This window comes from Metarhizium acridum (genome assembly GCF_019434415.1).
Source record: "Metarhizium acridum strain ARSEF 324 chromosome Unknown scaffold_234, whole genome shotgun sequence".
NCBI classification, from domain to species: Eukaryota; Fungi; Ascomycota; class Sordariomycetes; order Hypocreales; family Clavicipitaceae; genus Metarhizium; species Metarhizium acridum.
This window is the reverse complement of record NW_027094021.1, coordinates 489,519-506,238: the sequence shown is the minus strand read 5'-3', so window position 1 is coordinate 506,238 and position 16,720 is coordinate 489,519. Positions and strand designations below refer to the sequence as shown.

The window sequence follows — 16,720 nt, the reverse complement described above, 5'->3', positions numbered from 1 at the left end:
ATCAACTGCCAATGCAGCAGGACCGGATGGTCCCCAATTCGTGAAGAAACACTATCCAAAATGCCTCTGGCCTCCCCTATGTTCTCGTGCAGATTCCTTTGTGTAATAACTTTCATTATATCATTGCATATGGCGAGATGTAGATGCTTAGCCTTTGGAGACAAAATGTTGGTTTTCGAGCTGAGGAGATGGTGTCCTCTTCTGAGCCAATTAAGCCCCAATTGGAAGTTGTTTTTGGAAAGTAGGCCTGTGCCAACATTTTGGAGAACATCCGCTAAGTTTTCGACTGAACTGTCATCGAGGTCTCGCCGAATACGGTCAATTTTGCTGAACATGTGCTCGGCCACGTCCAAGCGGTCTTCTTTCCATGACTGGACTGTTAGCTACTCAACCGATGCCCTAAGTCTCAAATACATACTAACAATATTCTCAAAGAATAATATGCAGCCTGAAGTCGGGTCGCTTGTGCACTATTGCAATTCCGCCTGTTTGGCGTAGACTCAAGAATATTCACGTAGGCAGCGCCTCTCTGCATGGCGAGCCTCGCAACACCAAGCTCAGATTCATTCACACTGGCAGCTGTGACTGGTAATACGAGTTTCAACAAGTACTCTGCTTCGAAGACACTATATCCACGTGTCGTCACCCCCAGTCGGCTTAGATGGAAGAGCAGAAAGGCCAGGAGCCAGGAGTGTAGAACAAGTCTCTGCATGTTGCTTGCCGAGGGCTCCTTTTTCAAATCCCGCCTTCGTCTCACGCACAACTTCCAGAGAGCCCGACTGTGGGCATCAAGTTTTTTCAAAGTTCGTGAGCTGATGACGGTGGGTGCTGAAATACAGAAATTAGCCGTGTGTAGACCTGTCTCCACATAGCCAAGAAGAATATCATGATCGGAAATATGGCTTGCTAGCGCAGTCTGAAGCGTCTTCGAAAGTTCTGCATATGATAAGACGGTCAGTCAAATTCCATAGTCAGTCGAGGTCGCCTTTGGGCGTGGGCATGTACCTATCAAGTCCTCAGTCTTCCTTTCGTTGGAGCGAGAAGACTCCATGGTATAATGCAATCACGCAAGACTTTTTTCCTACTTGCTCAACTTGTGGACGCAGTGTTGTAATGGTCAGTGAAATCGTTGCATTCTGCCATGGACGTGCAGAATGCCACTTCCTGGAGTGATGCGACATGTTAGCGAAGTGTGGCTGGCCGCTCCTTCCTAACTGAATGAAGCCGAGAAGAGGGTCAGTTCATGCCCATGCCCATCAGCTCCAACTGCCCACAAGTCCAGATTTCGCGTCCCAACTTCGAGTAACCCCAAGAACTATTTCCTGAGGCTGCTTTTGTAGGAACATATTGCAACTCGGGTGTTTATTCAATATTTGGCTGTAGAGCCACCTGTGCTAAGCCAACGCCTCGATAACCGATATACAGAAACCAACAGCCCAATGAATACCTGGTCCAGTTAAAACGCAACATGACGAGCGGTCCGAAACCTTGCGCCATCCAAACAGAATCTTTCCCCCAAAGTCTCACCTTGCGCTAGTGTGGCGACGCCTACAAATTAATTCGGTGGGGGGTCGTGAGGCAAGAAATTGCCTACGATTAAGGCGGGCCTACTCACATTGTTAGGACACGAAGGCCAACATATTGGCTTGGAATGATGTGTGCTACTCACAGTTTATGGTCATCACGACGTATCGTGAACGAGAAGCAACACTTCACGACTGGGTGATCTGACGCATCGCTAGGGTTCTTCAATGAACATGCCGTCAATAACGTATCGTGGGCAGGGTCGAAAGCAATAGTGCCAAATTCTTCCCAATATCTAACCATAGAATCTTCAGTCAGAATCTCATGCAAAGCAATTTTGCCCTAGTTTTACATCGGTCAGCTTGCGTACACACCACGGAACAAAGGCAGAGTGTACTCACATCTCGTAGTTGATCTACGGGGACGTTTATGAGCTCGGCCATCTCCTTATTGCCCCTGAAAATCTCTCCAGTTCTCCTCCAACAGCAGGCAGGAACAGCCATGGACGCGAATACACGGTCGTAGTCCATCAATTGTTTCTCGAACCACATCTCCACGATAATGAGTTGCATGTCCGTCAGTCCCTGAGCCTTCTCTCTGAACTTCGGTCGAAACTGGTTGATGGTTCGCAGGATTTTCTGTTTCGAAGACGGTGCTATATGTCCATCCAAGTATTTACCCAGACGAGCATACCCATTGATATAGTTGAACGGCTTCAGTAACCCCGCATCGATTTTGGCGCGGAGAACACGGGCCATGCGGTCTTCAGCAGTGTCGTTTCCGGATGGATCGGCGGCCTGGAGATAATATTCTCGTGTCTTGTCGGCAGTCGAACTGGCTGACCTTCTGCCTCCTTTGCCCTCACTTGGTGGCGGTGGCATTAAGTTGCCTCGGAGGTTGGTGGACGGTGCTGAACCGCCTGTCGATAGGCCAGCACTGCTTCCGAAGCCTGACAGCATGTCAGATTGTCCTAATCGCCCAAGAGCCGTAGGTTGCCTAGTCTCGTCTCCAGTCAGATTGTTATCATCTAACAAGCCGTTGTGGAGAAAATCGTTGAGCAGGTTGAATTCATGTGTAACATGGGGAGCGATCATGTAGTTTGGATTGTAGGAGTTCATATCATTGAAATTCTGTGCTGTGAGCCAAGCATCCGAGATTCCGGAAACTATGTAATAGTTAGCACGACGCCCCATGATGTCTAATCGTAAGACAAACAAGCGTCTTGGAGAATGAATGAAAAGCTAATCGTTGTCGAAGGTAAAAGAGGGGAGCCCTCGGGCAGCTCGGCCCGCGATCGAGGACGACTTGGGATACACAAGGCATCAACTCACATTGATTCGCATTGCCTGTGCCGCTGTTGTTTAGGCCGTTTCCTTGTAAGCCCGAGCTGGCATTCGGTGTTACCAATGGCATTGCATTTCCTTGACCGAGAACACCACCAGCGCTGAATCCTGATGCAGAGCGCTGCCGCATGCCGTCGAATGTCGGTGGGCCCATGTTGCTTGATATCGAACTACGGCCCACGTCTGATGGTGCTTGTGACTGGTTGTCAGACTCCTCTACAGGAGCTGAAGGAGTCTTGCCATTTTTCGTCTTCTTCGCGTCCGCGTCACGGGGCTCGTCATGGCAAAGGTGGCCAATGTTACGCTTGATACACCTTGTACATGGTCTCTCCTGTACACAACGTTAGTGGCGTTGCAGGCCTATGAAGATAAGGGGGCCTGCGGTTGGGGGCAACGGCTTGTTGCCGCCATCTGAGTTGCAATTGTATGGAGCGCCCAAGTTTCCGGCGCGCCCATGGGGTTCATGTATACGTACAAGGTCGCAGGTCATGTGCTACAGGAAGAGCAAGTTAGCCCAAACGTTCGTTCGACAATGAGACAGACAGGACGGCCATAGCGGCGAGTTTCACTTTATCCCAACCCAACGATTCGGGGAGCAAAGGAGAGAGAAACGCGCGGCATGTAGCCAGAAACAAGAGAAAGTTGGTGAACTTGACGTCCGCCTGTCAAAAATTACACATGTGAGGGGGACTTACAGATCTCCGGCAATATACACATGCTGTTGACAGTACTTGGGTTAGCGAGCTTGATTCAGGCCTCAATGCTTGACGCGAGGGTTCGGATACATGTGGAAGATCAGAGCAATGCTAGCTAATGTTGAGCAAGTGATAAGGAGCTTGCGCTGAAGACGGCCGCCGCTCTATTTCTTCGGGTGGGCAAGTTTCAACTATTGCGCCATCAGGGGAGGGAGTTGTTGGCTATGCGTACCATGGTTCACCTTGCGGCGTTTCTTGGGGCTCTTGGAATTGGTCGTGGTCGTTCCATGATCTCTATCGCGATCCTTTGCATCGGACTTGTCTGCTTTGTCCGCCTTTGCGCGCTCAGCGGCCTTGATTTCTTTGTCCATCATGGCGGCGAGGTTCCGAATGCTCTGCTGGTGGTTTCTCCCATTGGTTCTTGAGGTTACGCAGAGCAGCGGGCGGGACGTCTCGTTATTTGCTCTCGGGAGGTTGCAGCCTCGTGCTGTATGTTTTGCCTTGGTCGCTCTACGATTTCGCCGAAGGGCAATACGGCATATTGGGCTGTCGTGGTCGGGATGTGTAGCTGGCAATGGTGCAACGAAGCAACGACGCAAAGCGATAGTCTGGTTCGCCAATTCGGCGGGACACCGTCGACCTTTTCTAGCGGGGGTTGGGCAGACTATCCAGAAAGCGTTGTCATAGCCTCGCGGCGGCTGTACTTCAGCGCCATGTACGCCCCCGGGGATCGTGAGAGAAGACGGAGTTGGAATCGCAATCTGGTGAAGTGACGCGACAAGTGCAAGTTAAGATCAAAGGGCACGGCGACGACGGGGAGACGCTGGAGATGATGAGCACGAGGGCAAGTCGGCGAATGCGGTCAGTGAATCAACCCCAGGAACAGCTGCTTGGTTATCAATTGATGGCCACTCTGGGGACTGGGAACCTTGAAGCACACCAGACCACAGCTTGACCGGCCAGTGGGGACTGGGACTGCAAAATGCGACTGCGGCTTGGTCTTAGACTCTTCACACCAGACCAGTGGAGACCAGGGCTGAAAAGAGAAGCACGTTGATGGGCAGAGTTGAGACAAGGATGGATTCTGGATATTATGCCATCGATTCACTCAGCGCCTCCTTCGTCACCACCAGGTCGCTGGAGATTTACTTCTCAGCCAAACGAGAGGAGAGAATATGGACCAGTTAATGCGAGGCAAAATTAGTGCAACTCATCTCAATCTTCAAAAATTCTGCCCTTTCCCTTGTCTCACATGATGATGGCCAGTGCCGCCATGTGAAATGCGCCTCCAACGACGCACGAGACAGTATTGATCGTCAGCAGGGGCGAGCTGCTGTAGAAATGCCCAATGACTGATTGGGCGGCGCACCTATTACGCCCGGCTCGTTGGCCGCAGCCCTTGGCAGACGACAGAGAAAAGTAAATGGCGCCCGCTTCTCCTATATTTCCGGCTTCTCACGGGCACGGCCTCGGGAGATTACGGCCTCGGCTGCCCACACACATCCCGTACTTTGTCAACACGACGCTTGTCGGCACTGAATGACATGCTTTTTTCAAGTTGACAATGACGATCGGGGCACATGTCACCGCATTCTGGGAGAAATCACATGCGCTTGTACAAATATTGGTTCAAAAAACTTCCCTCCCGTTTCCGTTTTGGTAGGATGCCATCGTTGGTGTGAGCTCGGCTATAATGTACATTGGCTTACATTTCCGTATCCATAAAATCAACCATACGCTACATGAGGTCGTATTCTTTTTGTTTTTTTGTTCAGACTCCCATTCTAAATGACGACAAAAAAACTCTGCTCCCCCTCCTTTGCATGTACTCTCGCTTTTCTCATAATCTCATCCTCACAAGCCAACCGGATCCTCTCCGGTGTCGCAGGACTCTGCAGTCTTAACAACCCCTCACTCTGGTCTGCGCCAACCGTAGCTTCTACGCCGGCCATCTTCCTCGCAGACTTCAAGGCATCTCTGATGGCAAAGAATACTGCACTGCCCATAAACAGAGGCGGTTCTCCCACACCCCTGCTTCGCTGAATGGTACGCAGCTCCTTCCACTCTACGTCCTTGAGGAGAGTGACGTTGAATTCCTGCGGGATGTCCCTGAATCCAGGAATCTTGTAAGCTCCAGGGCCTCTGGTGAATAGGTTGCCGGCCATGGGGCCACCTCTCAGCCAGAGAGACTCTTCCATGGTGAAGAGGCCCATCCCTTGCACAAAGGCACCTTGAATTTGACCATAGTCAATAGCCGGGTTGATGGATTGGCCCACGTCCATTTTAATATCGGCGCGGAGACATGTCCATGTTCCTGTCAACGTGTCGATTTCGACTTCGGCCGCGGCGACGCCTTGTGTGAAGTAGAAGAACATCTTCCCCTTGTTTTCGCCCCAGACGTATCCGATCTCAGGGGTTTTGTAGAAGCCCTGAGCGGAGAGGTTGACGCGATCCATGTATGCTGCGTGGGCAATGTCCTTCATGGTGGCTTTGTCGCCAAGTTTAGCTCGGTACGGAGCCAGTCGCTCGTTGAGCTGTGCGCAGGCGTTGAAGGCCGCATAGCCGTTTAGGTCGGATGACGCAGATGCGGCTGTGGCCGAGGCGTTTGCGACTGTGTTGGTGGCAGTTTCTGAGATGAAGACCGTCTCGAGAGGTACCTGGAGGGCTTGCGCAACAATCATGGTGATTTTTGTGTGCAGGCCTTGGCCCATTTCTGTGCCGCCGTGGGCGACAAGCACGGAGCCGTCATGGTAGATATGCACGAGCGAGCCGGCTTGGTTGAGGAAGAGCGCTGTGAAGGAAATGCCGAATTTGGTAGGGATGATGGAGAGGCCTCGCTTACGCCATTTGTACTCGTCATTGAATTTGGAGACGACGACTTTGCGGAGATCGTAATCTGATTCCTCCTTTACTTGCTTGTACATGAGAGGGACGTGCCAGTCTTCAATGACTTGGTTGAAGTGGGTGATGCCGTGGGGCTCGTAGAAGTTGATTTCACGGAGCTTCTCTACTGGCATGCCGAGACGGTCTGCGATTTCTTCCATATACGTTTCTGCGATGAACATGCCCTGCGGGCCACCAAACCCCCGGAAGGCGGTGTTGGAAACGGTATTTGTCCTGCAGATGCGGCCGCGGATGTACACATTGGGAATGTAGTAGCATCCGTCCGAGTGCGACATGGAGCGCTCGACGACAGCGGTACTGAGATCGAAGGTCCAGCCGGCGTTGCTGTAAACGTCTAAATCGAGAGCTTGGATCTTGCCATCCTTGTTGACACCGACCTTGTAGTAGGCCAGGAATGGGTGACGCTGGCCCATGGTCACCATGTCTTCTTCTCGAGTGAGCATACAGCGGACAGGTCTTCCGGTCTTGCGAGCAGCCAGAGCAACAGCAGAGCTGAGAATAACAGATCGAGATTCTTTACCTCCAAAGCCACCACCAAGCCGCTTGACTCTGACGTTGATTCTGTTGGCCGGCACATCACAGACTCGGGCTGCAAAGGTTTGACTACACGGTTGTTAGAGTGAGTAGCCCGGAAGAGCGTGTTAGGGAGAGGCCTGATAAACTTACGTTTCGTTGGCATTTTGCGTACTGGCAAAGAGCTCCATCTCGCCATCCTCACGCTTAGGAACTGCCAGGCAGGCATTGGTTTCAAGATAGAAATGCTCCTGGCCTCCCATGCGGACAGTGCCCGTGAAGACGTGGTCGCAGTTCTTGAGGGCACCTTCGGTGTCACCCTTTTTTATTTCTCGGTATACCGGATGGAAACTCTCCTTCTCAATAGCTTCCTCCATGGTGAGGATAGCAGGCAACTCCTCATATTCGATCTTCACAGCTCTGGCAGCTTCCCGAGCTCTGTTGGCCGAAGTCGCCAGGATCATGGCAATGGCCTGTCCTGCGGTGTGAACTTCGCCTTCAGCGAAAAATACTTCATCAAAGTTGGGTGGGCCAAACTGATTCGCCTCTGACGAAGGCATATCATTTCTGTCGATGTAATCAACCACACCAGGCATATCCAGAGCCTTGGAATAATCTATTGACCGGATTCTAGCATGTGCCTTGGTGGACAACACCCAGCAGCCGTGAAGCTCGTTCGCCATAGGGGGTATATCATCTGTGTACTGTGCCTCGCCAGTGGTTTGTCTGAGTGCAGCCAAGTGAGGATTGGCCTTGCCCGTTACTTCTCGCTCATAGGCGGCAGTTGATGTCTCGTCGATTGTTCCTTTCGACAATGATCGTTCAATTTCATCAATGGCCTCCTTGTCTACATGCTCGCTCTGGCCATCAAGAATCGTCAAAACGTCGTGGTAAAAGCGATAGAAGAAGCCAAAAGCGAGGGCTTTTCTGTATGATGCCATGCCTCCAGGGACGCTGAATTGCATGTCGAAGTCGGTACCTAAGGCGCTCATGACTCCCTCAAGGGTCTCTAGCTCGGCAAACCTCTTGCCAATAATGTAGGCGGTTGCCGTCTTGGCATCAACTAGTCATAGCAGCCATACCACCGTAGATCAAGTTACACTCAGTAACGATGCCATGATCGTCTATCTTGACTCGCAGCGCTCCTGTGACTATGGCAATATCATCATCCTTTCGCTTAGCCTGCTTGTAAGATCGATAGAACTCATTCTTGCGGGCGGTCACGGGAATTCGTATGGAGGCGACGATAGCGTCTGGGGCAAGAGCCGTTCGGCGATACCCTGTAAAAAATTGTGACACGGGGATTTCTGTCTCCTTAGTAGCAGACTTGGTTACCAGGACGGCATCGGCAGCCCATAGAGCAGGGTTCAGATCAGAAATGGGTGACGCGGTGACTAAATTACCCGCTGGAGTACCGACGTTCCGGATCTGTCGTCCAGCGAAAAATTTGAGCTGCTTCAGGATGCCCTCGAATACCTGACCTTGTTCATGGCCATAATACTTGATCGCTTTTTCGCAGATGCCTTCCAGGTCTGTCAAGGTAACGTTGCCTCCAACCTCAACATGATCCTCTTTGAACTCGCATTGTCGAAGCTCAGCAATATCGCCAACAAAAACTGATTCTGGGTATTGGAGAGCTTTGAACTTGATTTCTATCTGAGTTTCACTACTTCCGCCAATAATCTTGGCTTGGGGGTGGACTCTCTTAATTTGGAGAAGCTGATTCAAGGTAGTTGGTCGGTACCACTTCTTTCGCTTATTTCCGAATGCCAAAGGCCGAAGCTCTTGTTTCTTCAGTGCCGGAGGGAAAATGAGCTCTGTGTCGGGGCTGTATTCGATAAACCCAGAAGGAGTAAATCGCTTGATGGGCTGATCATCCAAGCCCTTCTTTTGCATGCAGCAGCCGCCGGAGAGTGGTCTACCTCCGTTTTGCATGCAACAACCGCCGCCGTTGATCTGAGATGCTCCATCGGTACCGTTGGTCGTGCTGTTGTTGGTAGCACAATTTTCCGAAAGAGTCCCATTAGTGTCACTCTTGCAGCATCCATTGGTATCTCTGGCCTCCAAATTGTTAATTCCATTCTGCCTGCAACAGTTGGCATCTCCATTTAACTTTGGCAGGCCGTTGGGAAAAGACTTTTCGACGCTGAATGTCTGGGCGACATCAAGAATAGGCCTGTATCCAGTACATCGACACAAATTTCCGTCAAAGGCCTCTTCCACGTCGTGTTCTGTGGGTGTTTCATTGTTCCTGAGAAGAGCATATAAACTCATTACGATGCCAGGGGTGCAGAAACCGCACTGGCTACCATTTCCCTTGGCCACACGCTCCTGTGTGGGATGTGGACGTTTTGTGTTGCCGATGCCTTCGATGGTAATGACATGCTTGCCGTCTACACTGACCAGCGGTGCTAGACAGGCATTTACACTAGCATGATAGATTTGTTTTGTGGTTGGGTTATATTGACTGACGACGATGGTGCAGGCACCACAGCCACCTTCCCCACAGCCGCTGTGAAAGAAATCCAGATGTATCAGTCAAGTTTTGTGGTAGGATAGGTAGGCGGGTACGACATACAGCTTGGTGCCAGTCAGTCCGATACCCCGAAGATACTCCAAGACGGTGATTTCAGGATCAATATCGTCCAGCACGACCTTGGTCCCGTTGAGATAGAAGCGCAAGGTATCGTCAAACTTGGCCGCCAGAGCCTCCAGAGTCTCTGGCAGGGGCTCCCGCTCGGGTGAGACAGCCATGGGGGCCATGGTCGATGAACTCACTGTTCAGTGTTGATGCGACGTTGCAGCTATCAGTACGAACAAAGACAAAGAAATGAGTATGCACAAGGACCAGCTAGTGACGGCACGAAACTAGCAGAGTAGAGGCGAGTCCGGCAAGTGCTGCTGGCTGGGGACCGCAGCGACTTTGTAACCTAGTTTGAGGACTCTGGATGAAAGAGATGGCAAATTGAAGATGCGAGGGACGGCGGCGTGGTCCTAAATGCTAGATGACGGGTGGCGACGGTTTGGGGAAACTGGTAGGGAGGACGGAGTACAAGATACAAGGTACAAGGTACATGCGACGGTTGTTTGGCCCGTTTGAGCTACTGGGCGTCAACTGACATGGGCTACGTACCTGGATATCTCGGTAGTGTCCATTTGAGATTGTGCCCAACCGCAGGCAGTGGATACGTCAAGCGGGAGACTTTGACGGGTGCTAGGAATGACTCCCATGTGCGAAACTTGGACGGATACAGAGTGAACGTTGCGCCCTTGGTCAATGGCACCGGGCAAGTTGAAATTACGCACCAGGCGCCCGTCAACGCGGGGCAGCACAGATGGCCTGGGGGCATCAACAGGGGCCATGCCCCGCTATTACGGGGCACCGCCACCTGGGCAGTCTCGATATCGCTGGCGCTGTGCAATAAATAGCTGCCTTCGCCGCAGCCATTGGTGAGCGAAAGCATCGCATATCGGCAGGCTCCGATGAGACTCTTCCCTAGACACGGATCCCCCCCACTATCGGGACTCTCCACCTTTGACCTCTGGTTCTCGATTTGGATCAATGAAGAGGTTATCTACTCCGTAAAACATGCAGTATTATGCGGAGTACCAAGTGCCACCGACTCAACCCGCACAATATACGGCCTACCATGTGTCATGACCGAATGAGGGATTTACGCCCTGGATCCATCTTATGCAAGCCGTCTTAGACGCCCTGGCAGCATGTTTAGCCGTTGACCGGGGCCTGTTTGGTACACGGCGAATTCCATCTGTCTTGATTACGATTCCAGATCCCGACCCATGGTTTTCATGCAATGCATAGAAACTGGGCAATCTGGAGCACAGAGCCAAACTCCACGTGGACTCCCTGCCGAAAGAGGACCTGGGATTGGTTGGTCCATATTAGAAGCCCAGTCTCATCCGCGTTTCTCCCATCTCCCTTTGCATGAGCAACTGCATGGGACAAAGATGTTTCCACACCCACCAGTACTGCGCGTGTGCCAGACGTAGGTGTGCTATGAGTAGGCCAGCAGTGACAACATTACCATCAGCATTGCTACTCCGTACTCGTCATCCATGCGTGGAAGATATTCGCGGCTCAAGAAACAGAAGAAATTTCCGAGTGTTCCCACCACGTCAATGCTGGTGAGGTTGTAACGTTATTTTAATGTCTGGTGTGTTCACCCCCCATATCATACTGTGCGACAGGCTGCCCCACTGCTCCTTGCTCTAGTGTGGAAGGAGCGACTATTAGCTTAAACCGCATGCCGTCTTCACAAATGCCTTTCATTTTCAACTTCTCCCTTGGTCCGTGATCTACGAATATTTAAACTTGGTCATACGAATCCCAACACATGCATGAACTTGGATTGAACGAGCCCAGCGGCGGGCTTGTGTCCGGCCTTGCTCGCATGTCTGGGCTGTATAACGCATGACATTCCACAGGCAAGGGGTTTCATCACATCTCACAATCTTCCGAAATTCGTATTTACCGATTGCACATGTTATCCAGAGCCATCTTCGCATGATTCTGAAGGCCCTCGACGAGCTACACAAGGTCGGACACTTCAACAACACCCTGTTGCCGCCCTCCAAAATGATGCCGACAGTCTCGGGTCTTTTGCCTCATATCCCTCCTCATCTCACCAATGCTTCTATCGTCATCTCGCATTGAGAGTGGGGGAGAGCTTGAAGTACCAGCTCACTTGACTTCACCCAAGATTAAATCGTTCAAGCGTGGCAAGCTCAGACCAAGCAGAACATAAGTCTGACTATCATTCCGCGCAGTAACAGGGAAATAATGAGAATGCTCTTCAGTCAACGGAGATCCGACCTGGTGCGATGAACTCTAATTTAGGGACGATACACAACATCCACTGGGGTCTGGTACCCATTCCTCGCTTCTCAAACTCAGACAGCGACGAAGACGCATGTGAGAAACCCTTGTCAACGCTGAGCGGGCGGGCCGTCGGCTCGGCTCCGAGAGAGTGGCTGTACTGAAGAGAAAGTGCACTGAATACACCGACCTGCACCACAGTAAACTCGGCTATCGAGACGATTAGACCAATTGCGAACGCATTTGTGATAATACGCTCGGGGAACCGCAACTGGACGCTATTTTATTTCCCCATGGTACAGCACAGCTAATGGATTCGCGCGGCCCGAGATGACCGGGTCCCGCATCGGAGATCAATGTCTTGTTTTATTGAGTCTGGTGTTGGCGCCCCGTCTTGGGTACGGCACGGGAAACTAGTAGCCCCTGGACACATGGCACTACATTTTAGTCGCATCTCAGCCTTTTCTGTGCGAGGAGGGATGAGGAGTGATTCGCTCAATAGTATTGCCTCTGGCCGCGGAAAACGTTGTTGACGCCTTGGCACCGTTGGATCTAAGCCTATGTGTCCCTTGAGCAGACTGGAATGGGCTGAAGAGAAAAACATACATAAAGGCCGTGAAGTCAGCTCTTGCGATCAAGGTCTGATCATTCCAATCCCGCATCGTCCAGCTCCGCCTTATTTAGTCAGAGTACCTGGTCGAACTATTGCAGTCATCATGCTATGGCTCAGAAGAACTGTTGCTACGCTGGCGTTGGCAGCAGTTCCAGTCTTGTCACTGCGGGCGTATAGCCATGACGACTCATTCACGCCTGACATTGTGTTGAGTGTAACTCGTCAAAATATCAGCATTGGCGGCATGTATAAGGAGACAACACTGGTCAACAACTCTTTGCCCGGACCAACTCTACGGATTCCTGAGCGAAAGACGATCTGGATTCGCGTCTACAACGACATCGAAAACGACAATGTAACAATTGTACGCTGCGATAAGCATATAACCACTTCCAGGTAGACTCAAAGATGCTAACCATCCTATAAGCATTGGCACGGTCTCGCCCAGGCCGCATACCCCTTTTCCGATGGTACGCCCCTTGCCAGTCAGTGGCCTATTCCGCCCAAACATTTCTTCGATTATGAATTAAAGGCAGAAAGCGGCACCGCTGGGACGTATTATTATCACTCTCACGTTGGATTCCAGGCTGGCACTGCCACTGGTGCGCTTATTGTCGAAGACCCTGCCGGTGCTCCTTACACGACGGATGGTGAAAGGCTTGTATTCTTACAGGAATACTGGAGCCAGTCGGACACACAGATCAAAAACGGCCTAGAATCAATACCGTTGAAATGGCCCGGCGAACCAAATGGCTGGCTAATCAATGGCAAATCGATATCCAACCATCGAGCTGTCGACCCCTCCACGAGAGCTTTGAAGCGTAATTGATGTCGAACCGGGCAAGACATACAGATTCAGATTCGTAGGCGCCACAGCCCTCAGTCTTGCGCTCCTAGGATTCGAAAAGCACGGGAATTTAGAAATTATCGAAGCGGACGGGGAATATACCCAACCGTACCCAGTCGACTTGCTACAAATCGGTTCCGGGCAGCGGTACAGTGCACTATTCCACGCCAAATCATGCCAAGACTTGCGGAAAGACGGTCAGCTTGATTACTACATACAACTGGAATCGAGGGATCGAAACCGCGTCGTGACGAATTATGCTGTCCTTAGATACGAAAACGCGTGCAACATGACTTCACGACCCGTCGCCACAAACAAGAACCCAAAAAGGCCGCCACTGAACCTGCCACCAACTATTGACGGGTATCTAGACTACGCTCTGCGGCCATTGGAGCCTAACAACTTCCCGACGGCAGTAGAAGTCACTCGACGCGTCATGCTGAACGTCCAGGTCGCTGAGAATCGGTACTTCATCTGGACGATTAACAACCATACATGGTCCGAGGACGCTGACGCTCTGCCGGCAACCGTCCCCCAAACCCCGTACCTGGTAAGCCTGTACCAAAACCAGTCTGCCTATCTACCCAATTACGAAGCTGCCGCGGCCAACGGCGGCATCGACCCCAAGACGGGGACGTATCCTGCCAAAATCGGCGAAGTCTTGGAGATTGTACTCCAGCAATTCGGCGGCAAGTCCGCAAGCGGGTGGGGCGGAGGTATGCTAGATACGCACCCTTGGCACGGCCACGGCATCCACCATTACGACGTTGGCGGCGGCAAAGGTGCCTGGGATCCAAATACTGTCGAAGAGAAGCTAGAGGGGAAGCAGCCCGTATTAAGGGACACAACAATGCTGTACAGGTACGAGAAGTTTGTGAAGACAGGTGAGAAGATGGGCTGGCGGGTATGGAGAATCCGAGTCGAGCAGCCGGGGGTGTGGATGGTGCATTGCCATACATTGCAGCACATGATCCAGGGTATGCAAACCGTCTGGGTGCATGGCGATGCGCAGGATATTTTGAAGATCGACAAGCCCGATGTGGAGGGGTACTTGTCGTACGGCGGCAATGTATACGGCAACGAGAGCCATACGCCACAGGTGGTGCATTTCGATGAGATGGATGAACTAGACACCGCATCACTGTCATAGCTTGTAACATACAGCCAATATCGCAAGACGAAACATATTCCCACTCCATCCACACATTTCTATCCACTTGTCCGATCCCGTCTTGAAGACACCAAAAAAAGAAAAAGAAAAAGAAAAAGAAGAGAGAAGAGAAGAAATCTAGTCCCGTCACTGCATATACTTCTTCAGCCCCCTCAACCTCCGCTTAGCCTCCTCCAAGACTCCATCGTCCTTGCAAACCGCAAACCGCACATAATCCTCGGCCAAGTGCGCATTCGCATCGGTGTAAAACTCGGTTGGCGGAATCGCCGCCACGCCCACCTCCTGGATCAAAAACCACGCCAGCTTGAAATCCCGCGGTCTGCTCGCGACGTGTTCGGGGAAGGGATAGTCAGCCGGCACCTTGACTTTTTTCATATTGACGAGCACGAAGTAGCCGCCTTCAGGCTCGGAGTAGGGCAGGTCGAGCTCGGCCCAGATCTCATTGAAGCGGTCCATTTTAGACTTCATGTCGGTAATGGTTTTGTCCCAGAAGCCCTCCGACTCGGCCTGTTCGAAGCCCACGGCGCAGGCCTCCTGGAGCGGCGAGACGGACGAGTAGCAGATGCGCGTGTGGGCCGCCGAGACGTATTTGATGAGGTTGGCGGGGCCCATGAGCCAGCCTGTGAGAGGAATAGAAGAAGCAAAAGTCAGTGATAAGAGGCGTGTGTGTGTATGTTGCGGAAGAAACTCGAGTTGAAAGGAAAGAGAAACGGGAGAGAAGGGGAGGGTGGAACGTACCGACTCGCCAGCCTGTTGCGTAAAAGTTCTTGCCCGCGGATCCGACCGTGATTGTCAACTTCTCAATCTCCGGGGACAGGGTGGCCATTCGCGTAAATGGCACGTAGTACAGGCGGTCGTAGACTTCGTCGGACAGAATAATGATTTCGTTCTTGACGCACAAGTCGCCTATTTTCTGGAGCTCATCGCGCGAGTACACCTTGCCGACGGGGTTGTCTGGCAAACAATATTAGTACACTATACCGTTGTGGTTTTTATTTCAAGTACAATGTGAGGTATGGTTTTTTTTTTTTTTAGTGTTTATCGGGGTAGCAGAGCGTACGAGGCGTGTTCAAGACAATCATCTTGGTGCGTGGTGTAATCGCCTTCTCCAGCTCGGCAAAGTCAATCGTCCAGTCTGCGGCAGACGACGTCTTGGTTGCGCCTGATTCGGGAGGATGCATGGGCACGTAGACGATTTTGCCGCCCGGCATTTCAATATTGCTTATGTACCTGCGCTTATTTAGACCGGATTGCACCTCAGACGTTGGAAACAAATGGGAAGGGGGGTAAGTGAGCTGCGTACTGGTCGAAGAAGGGTTCAAAGATGATGACCTCATCGCCAGGTTCGATGAAGGCCATGAACGCACTCAACATTCCTGGCACAGTTAGCATAGGAATCAGACAGCACCGTCAAAAAAAAAAAAAAAAAAAAAAAAAAAAAAAAAAAAAAAGAAAAGGAAAATGGACGCAATAACAAAGGAAAAGAGGAGAGAGGAGGGGAAAACACGCACCCTCATTGGCACCCGTGGTAATGGTAACCTCCGTCTCGGGATCAATCCTGCGACCCCAGAAGGGCGAGTACGCATCCGCAATGGCCTTCTTGAGCCGCGGCCGCCCCTTGGTAGGGGAGTACTGGTTGCACTCGACGCGGTCGAGAGCGTCCTTGGCAGCATTGAGGATGAAGTCGGGGGGGTTGTAGCCGAAGAAGCCTTGGCCCATGTTGACGATGGGCTGTTTGGGGGAAGCGGCGGCTGCTTCGTTGATGATGGACCTGATGGCGTGTTAGTTACTTTCTTTTCTTTTCTTTTTACTCTTTTTTATTTTAAAAAAAAAGAAATGTTGCGTCAGGATCGTAAGCTCAGGAGGGGGGAATATAAAAATTCAAGGCGGGATTGCGTACCAGACATCTTGCTTCTGGCCAGATACCCTTGCTGCGGGCTTAATCTTGCTACTGCCTTCCATGGTACTCTTGAATCGCTTCAAGGTGAGAGATGGCGTGGGTTTGAATAGGCGTCTGAGGAAGGGCTGCGCGAGTGTACGAGACATGGGCCCAACGGCTATGAGGCAAATAAGAGGACTCTGTCGCCGGACGAAGAGAGGTCGGATGAGGAGCTGACGGATAAGTAAACGACTCAATCGACCACCTCATTGGGGTGAATTGCGAGGCAGCTGAGGCAGGGCGCGATGTCGGACGTGGATGAGATGACTAAGATTTGGCTGCGTGTAAGAAAAAGGCGAAATGTCGTCAACGCCCTGGTCGGGAATGCAGCCGT

The 16,720-nt window shown here is 51.6% G+C and overlaps 6 protein-coding genes across 8 annotated transcripts; 2 read left to right on the top strand and 4 right to left on the bottom strand.

Moving 5' to 3' along the window:
* Nucleotides 1-1,277: 1,277 nt before the first annotated feature.
* Nucleotides 1,278-4,953, bottom strand: RDS2 (Transcription factor). Of its 2 annotated transcripts, none has more exons than XM_066119968.1 (7): nucleotides 3,795-4,953; nucleotides 3,563-3,673; nucleotides 3,343-3,360; nucleotides 2,856-3,198; nucleotides 1,926-2,689; nucleotides 1,670-1,866; nucleotides 1,278-1,607 (listed from the first exon to the last, which is right to left on the bottom strand). In XM_066119968.1, the coding sequence occupies exons 1-7, from the start codon at nucleotides 3,795-3,797 to the stop codon at nucleotides 1,556-1,558; spliced, it is 1,488 nt and encodes a 495-aa protein (XP_065975086.1). In that variant the 5' UTR covers nucleotides 3,798-4,953; the 3' UTR covers nucleotides 1,278-1,555. The 2 variants fall into 2 exon arrangements, with proteins under 2 accessions (XP_065975086.1, XP_065975085.1); XM_066119967.1 differs by having other exon boundaries at nucleotides 3,563-3,585.
* A 393-nt stretch (nucleotides 4,954-5,346) lies between these two features.
* On the bottom strand, nucleotides 5,347-7,944 carry J3458_011736 (uncharacterized protein; the record flags this gene model as incomplete). The annotated part of the gene is made up of 2 exons (XM_066119966.1): nucleotides 5,347-7,069; nucleotides 7,133-7,944. The coding sequence occupies 2 exons, from the start codon at nucleotides 7,942-7,944 to the stop codon at nucleotides 5,347-5,349; spliced, it is 2,535 nt and encodes an 844-aa protein (XP_065975084.1).
* Nucleotides 7,945-8,038: 94 nt separating this feature from the next.
* J3458_011735 (uncharacterized protein) lies at nucleotides 8,039-9,742 on the bottom strand (the record flags this gene model as incomplete). The annotated part of the gene is made up of 2 exons (XM_007813917.2): nucleotides 8,039-9,491; nucleotides 9,558-9,742. 2 exons carry the CDS (start codon nucleotides 9,740-9,742, stop codon nucleotides 8,039-8,041), a joined length of 1,638 nt encoding a protein of 545 aa, XP_007812108.2.
* A 2,790-nt stretch (nucleotides 9,743-12,532) lies between these two features.
* Nucleotides 12,533-13,258, top strand: J3458_011734 (uncharacterized protein; the record flags this gene model as incomplete). The annotated part of the gene is made up of 2 exons (XM_007813918.2): nucleotides 12,533-12,793; nucleotides 12,857-13,258. 2 exons carry the CDS (start codon nucleotides 12,533-12,535, stop codon nucleotides 13,256-13,258), a joined length of 663 nt encoding a protein of 220 aa, XP_007812109.2.
* On the bottom strand, nucleotides 12,915-16,660 carry BNA3 (arylformamidase). Of its 2 annotated transcripts, none has more exons than XM_066119964.1 (4): nucleotides 15,959-16,293; nucleotides 15,751-15,823; nucleotides 15,508-15,677; nucleotides 12,915-15,401 (listed from the first exon to the last, which is right to left on the bottom strand). In XM_066119964.1, exons 1-4 carry the CDS (start codon nucleotides 16,164-16,166, stop codon nucleotides 14,905-14,907), a joined length of 948 nt encoding a protein of 315 aa, XP_065975082.1. In that variant the 5' UTR covers nucleotides 16,167-16,293; the 3' UTR covers nucleotides 12,915-14,904. The 2 variants fall into 2 exon arrangements, with proteins under 2 accessions (XP_065975082.1, XP_065975081.1); XM_066119963.1 differs by adding an exon at nucleotides 16,348-16,660 and having other exon boundaries at nucleotides 14,171-15,067; nucleotides 15,186-15,401; nucleotides 15,508-16,218.
* J3458_011733 (uncharacterized protein) lies at nucleotides 13,566-14,426 on the top strand (the record flags this gene model as incomplete). Its single annotated transcript, XM_066119965.1, has 1 exon — nucleotides 13,566-14,426. One exon carries the CDS (start codon nucleotides 13,566-13,568, stop codon nucleotides 14,424-14,426), a length of 861 nt encoding a protein of 286 aa, XP_065975083.1.
* Nucleotides 16,661-16,720: the final 60 nt, after the last annotated feature.

What these genes read in the sequence shown, in the direction of transcription:
- BNA3 (XM_066119963.1), bottom strand. Translation starts at nt 15,784, where the DNA reads ATGAGGTCATCATCTTTGAACCCTTCTTCGACCAGTACGCAGCTCACT. An exon ending in GATTGTCTTGAACACGCCTC is followed by an intron (nt 15,402 to 15,507) that starts GTACGCTCTGCT and finishes ATTGTTTGCCAG; the next exon opens with ACAACCCCGTCGGCAAGGTG. An exon ending in CGCAACAGGCTGGCGAGTCG is followed by an intron (nt 15,068 to 15,185) that starts GTACGTTCCACC and finishes TTCCTCTCACAG; the next exon opens with GCTGGCTCATGGGCCCCGCC.
- RDS2 (XM_066119967.1), bottom strand. Translation starts at nt 3,936, where the DNA reads ATGATGGACAAAGAAATCAAGGCCGCTGAGCGCGCAAAGGCGGACAAA. An exon ending in ACGCCGCAAGGTGAACCATG is followed by an intron (nt 3,586 to 3,794) that starts GTACGCATAGCC and finishes TACTGTCAACAG; the next exon opens with CATGTGTATATTGCCGGAGA. An exon ending in CGTCGTGATGACCATAAACT is followed by an intron (nt 1,608 to 1,669) that starts GTGAGTAGCACA and finishes CAATGTGAGTAG; the next exon opens with GCCCGCCTTAATCGTAGGCA.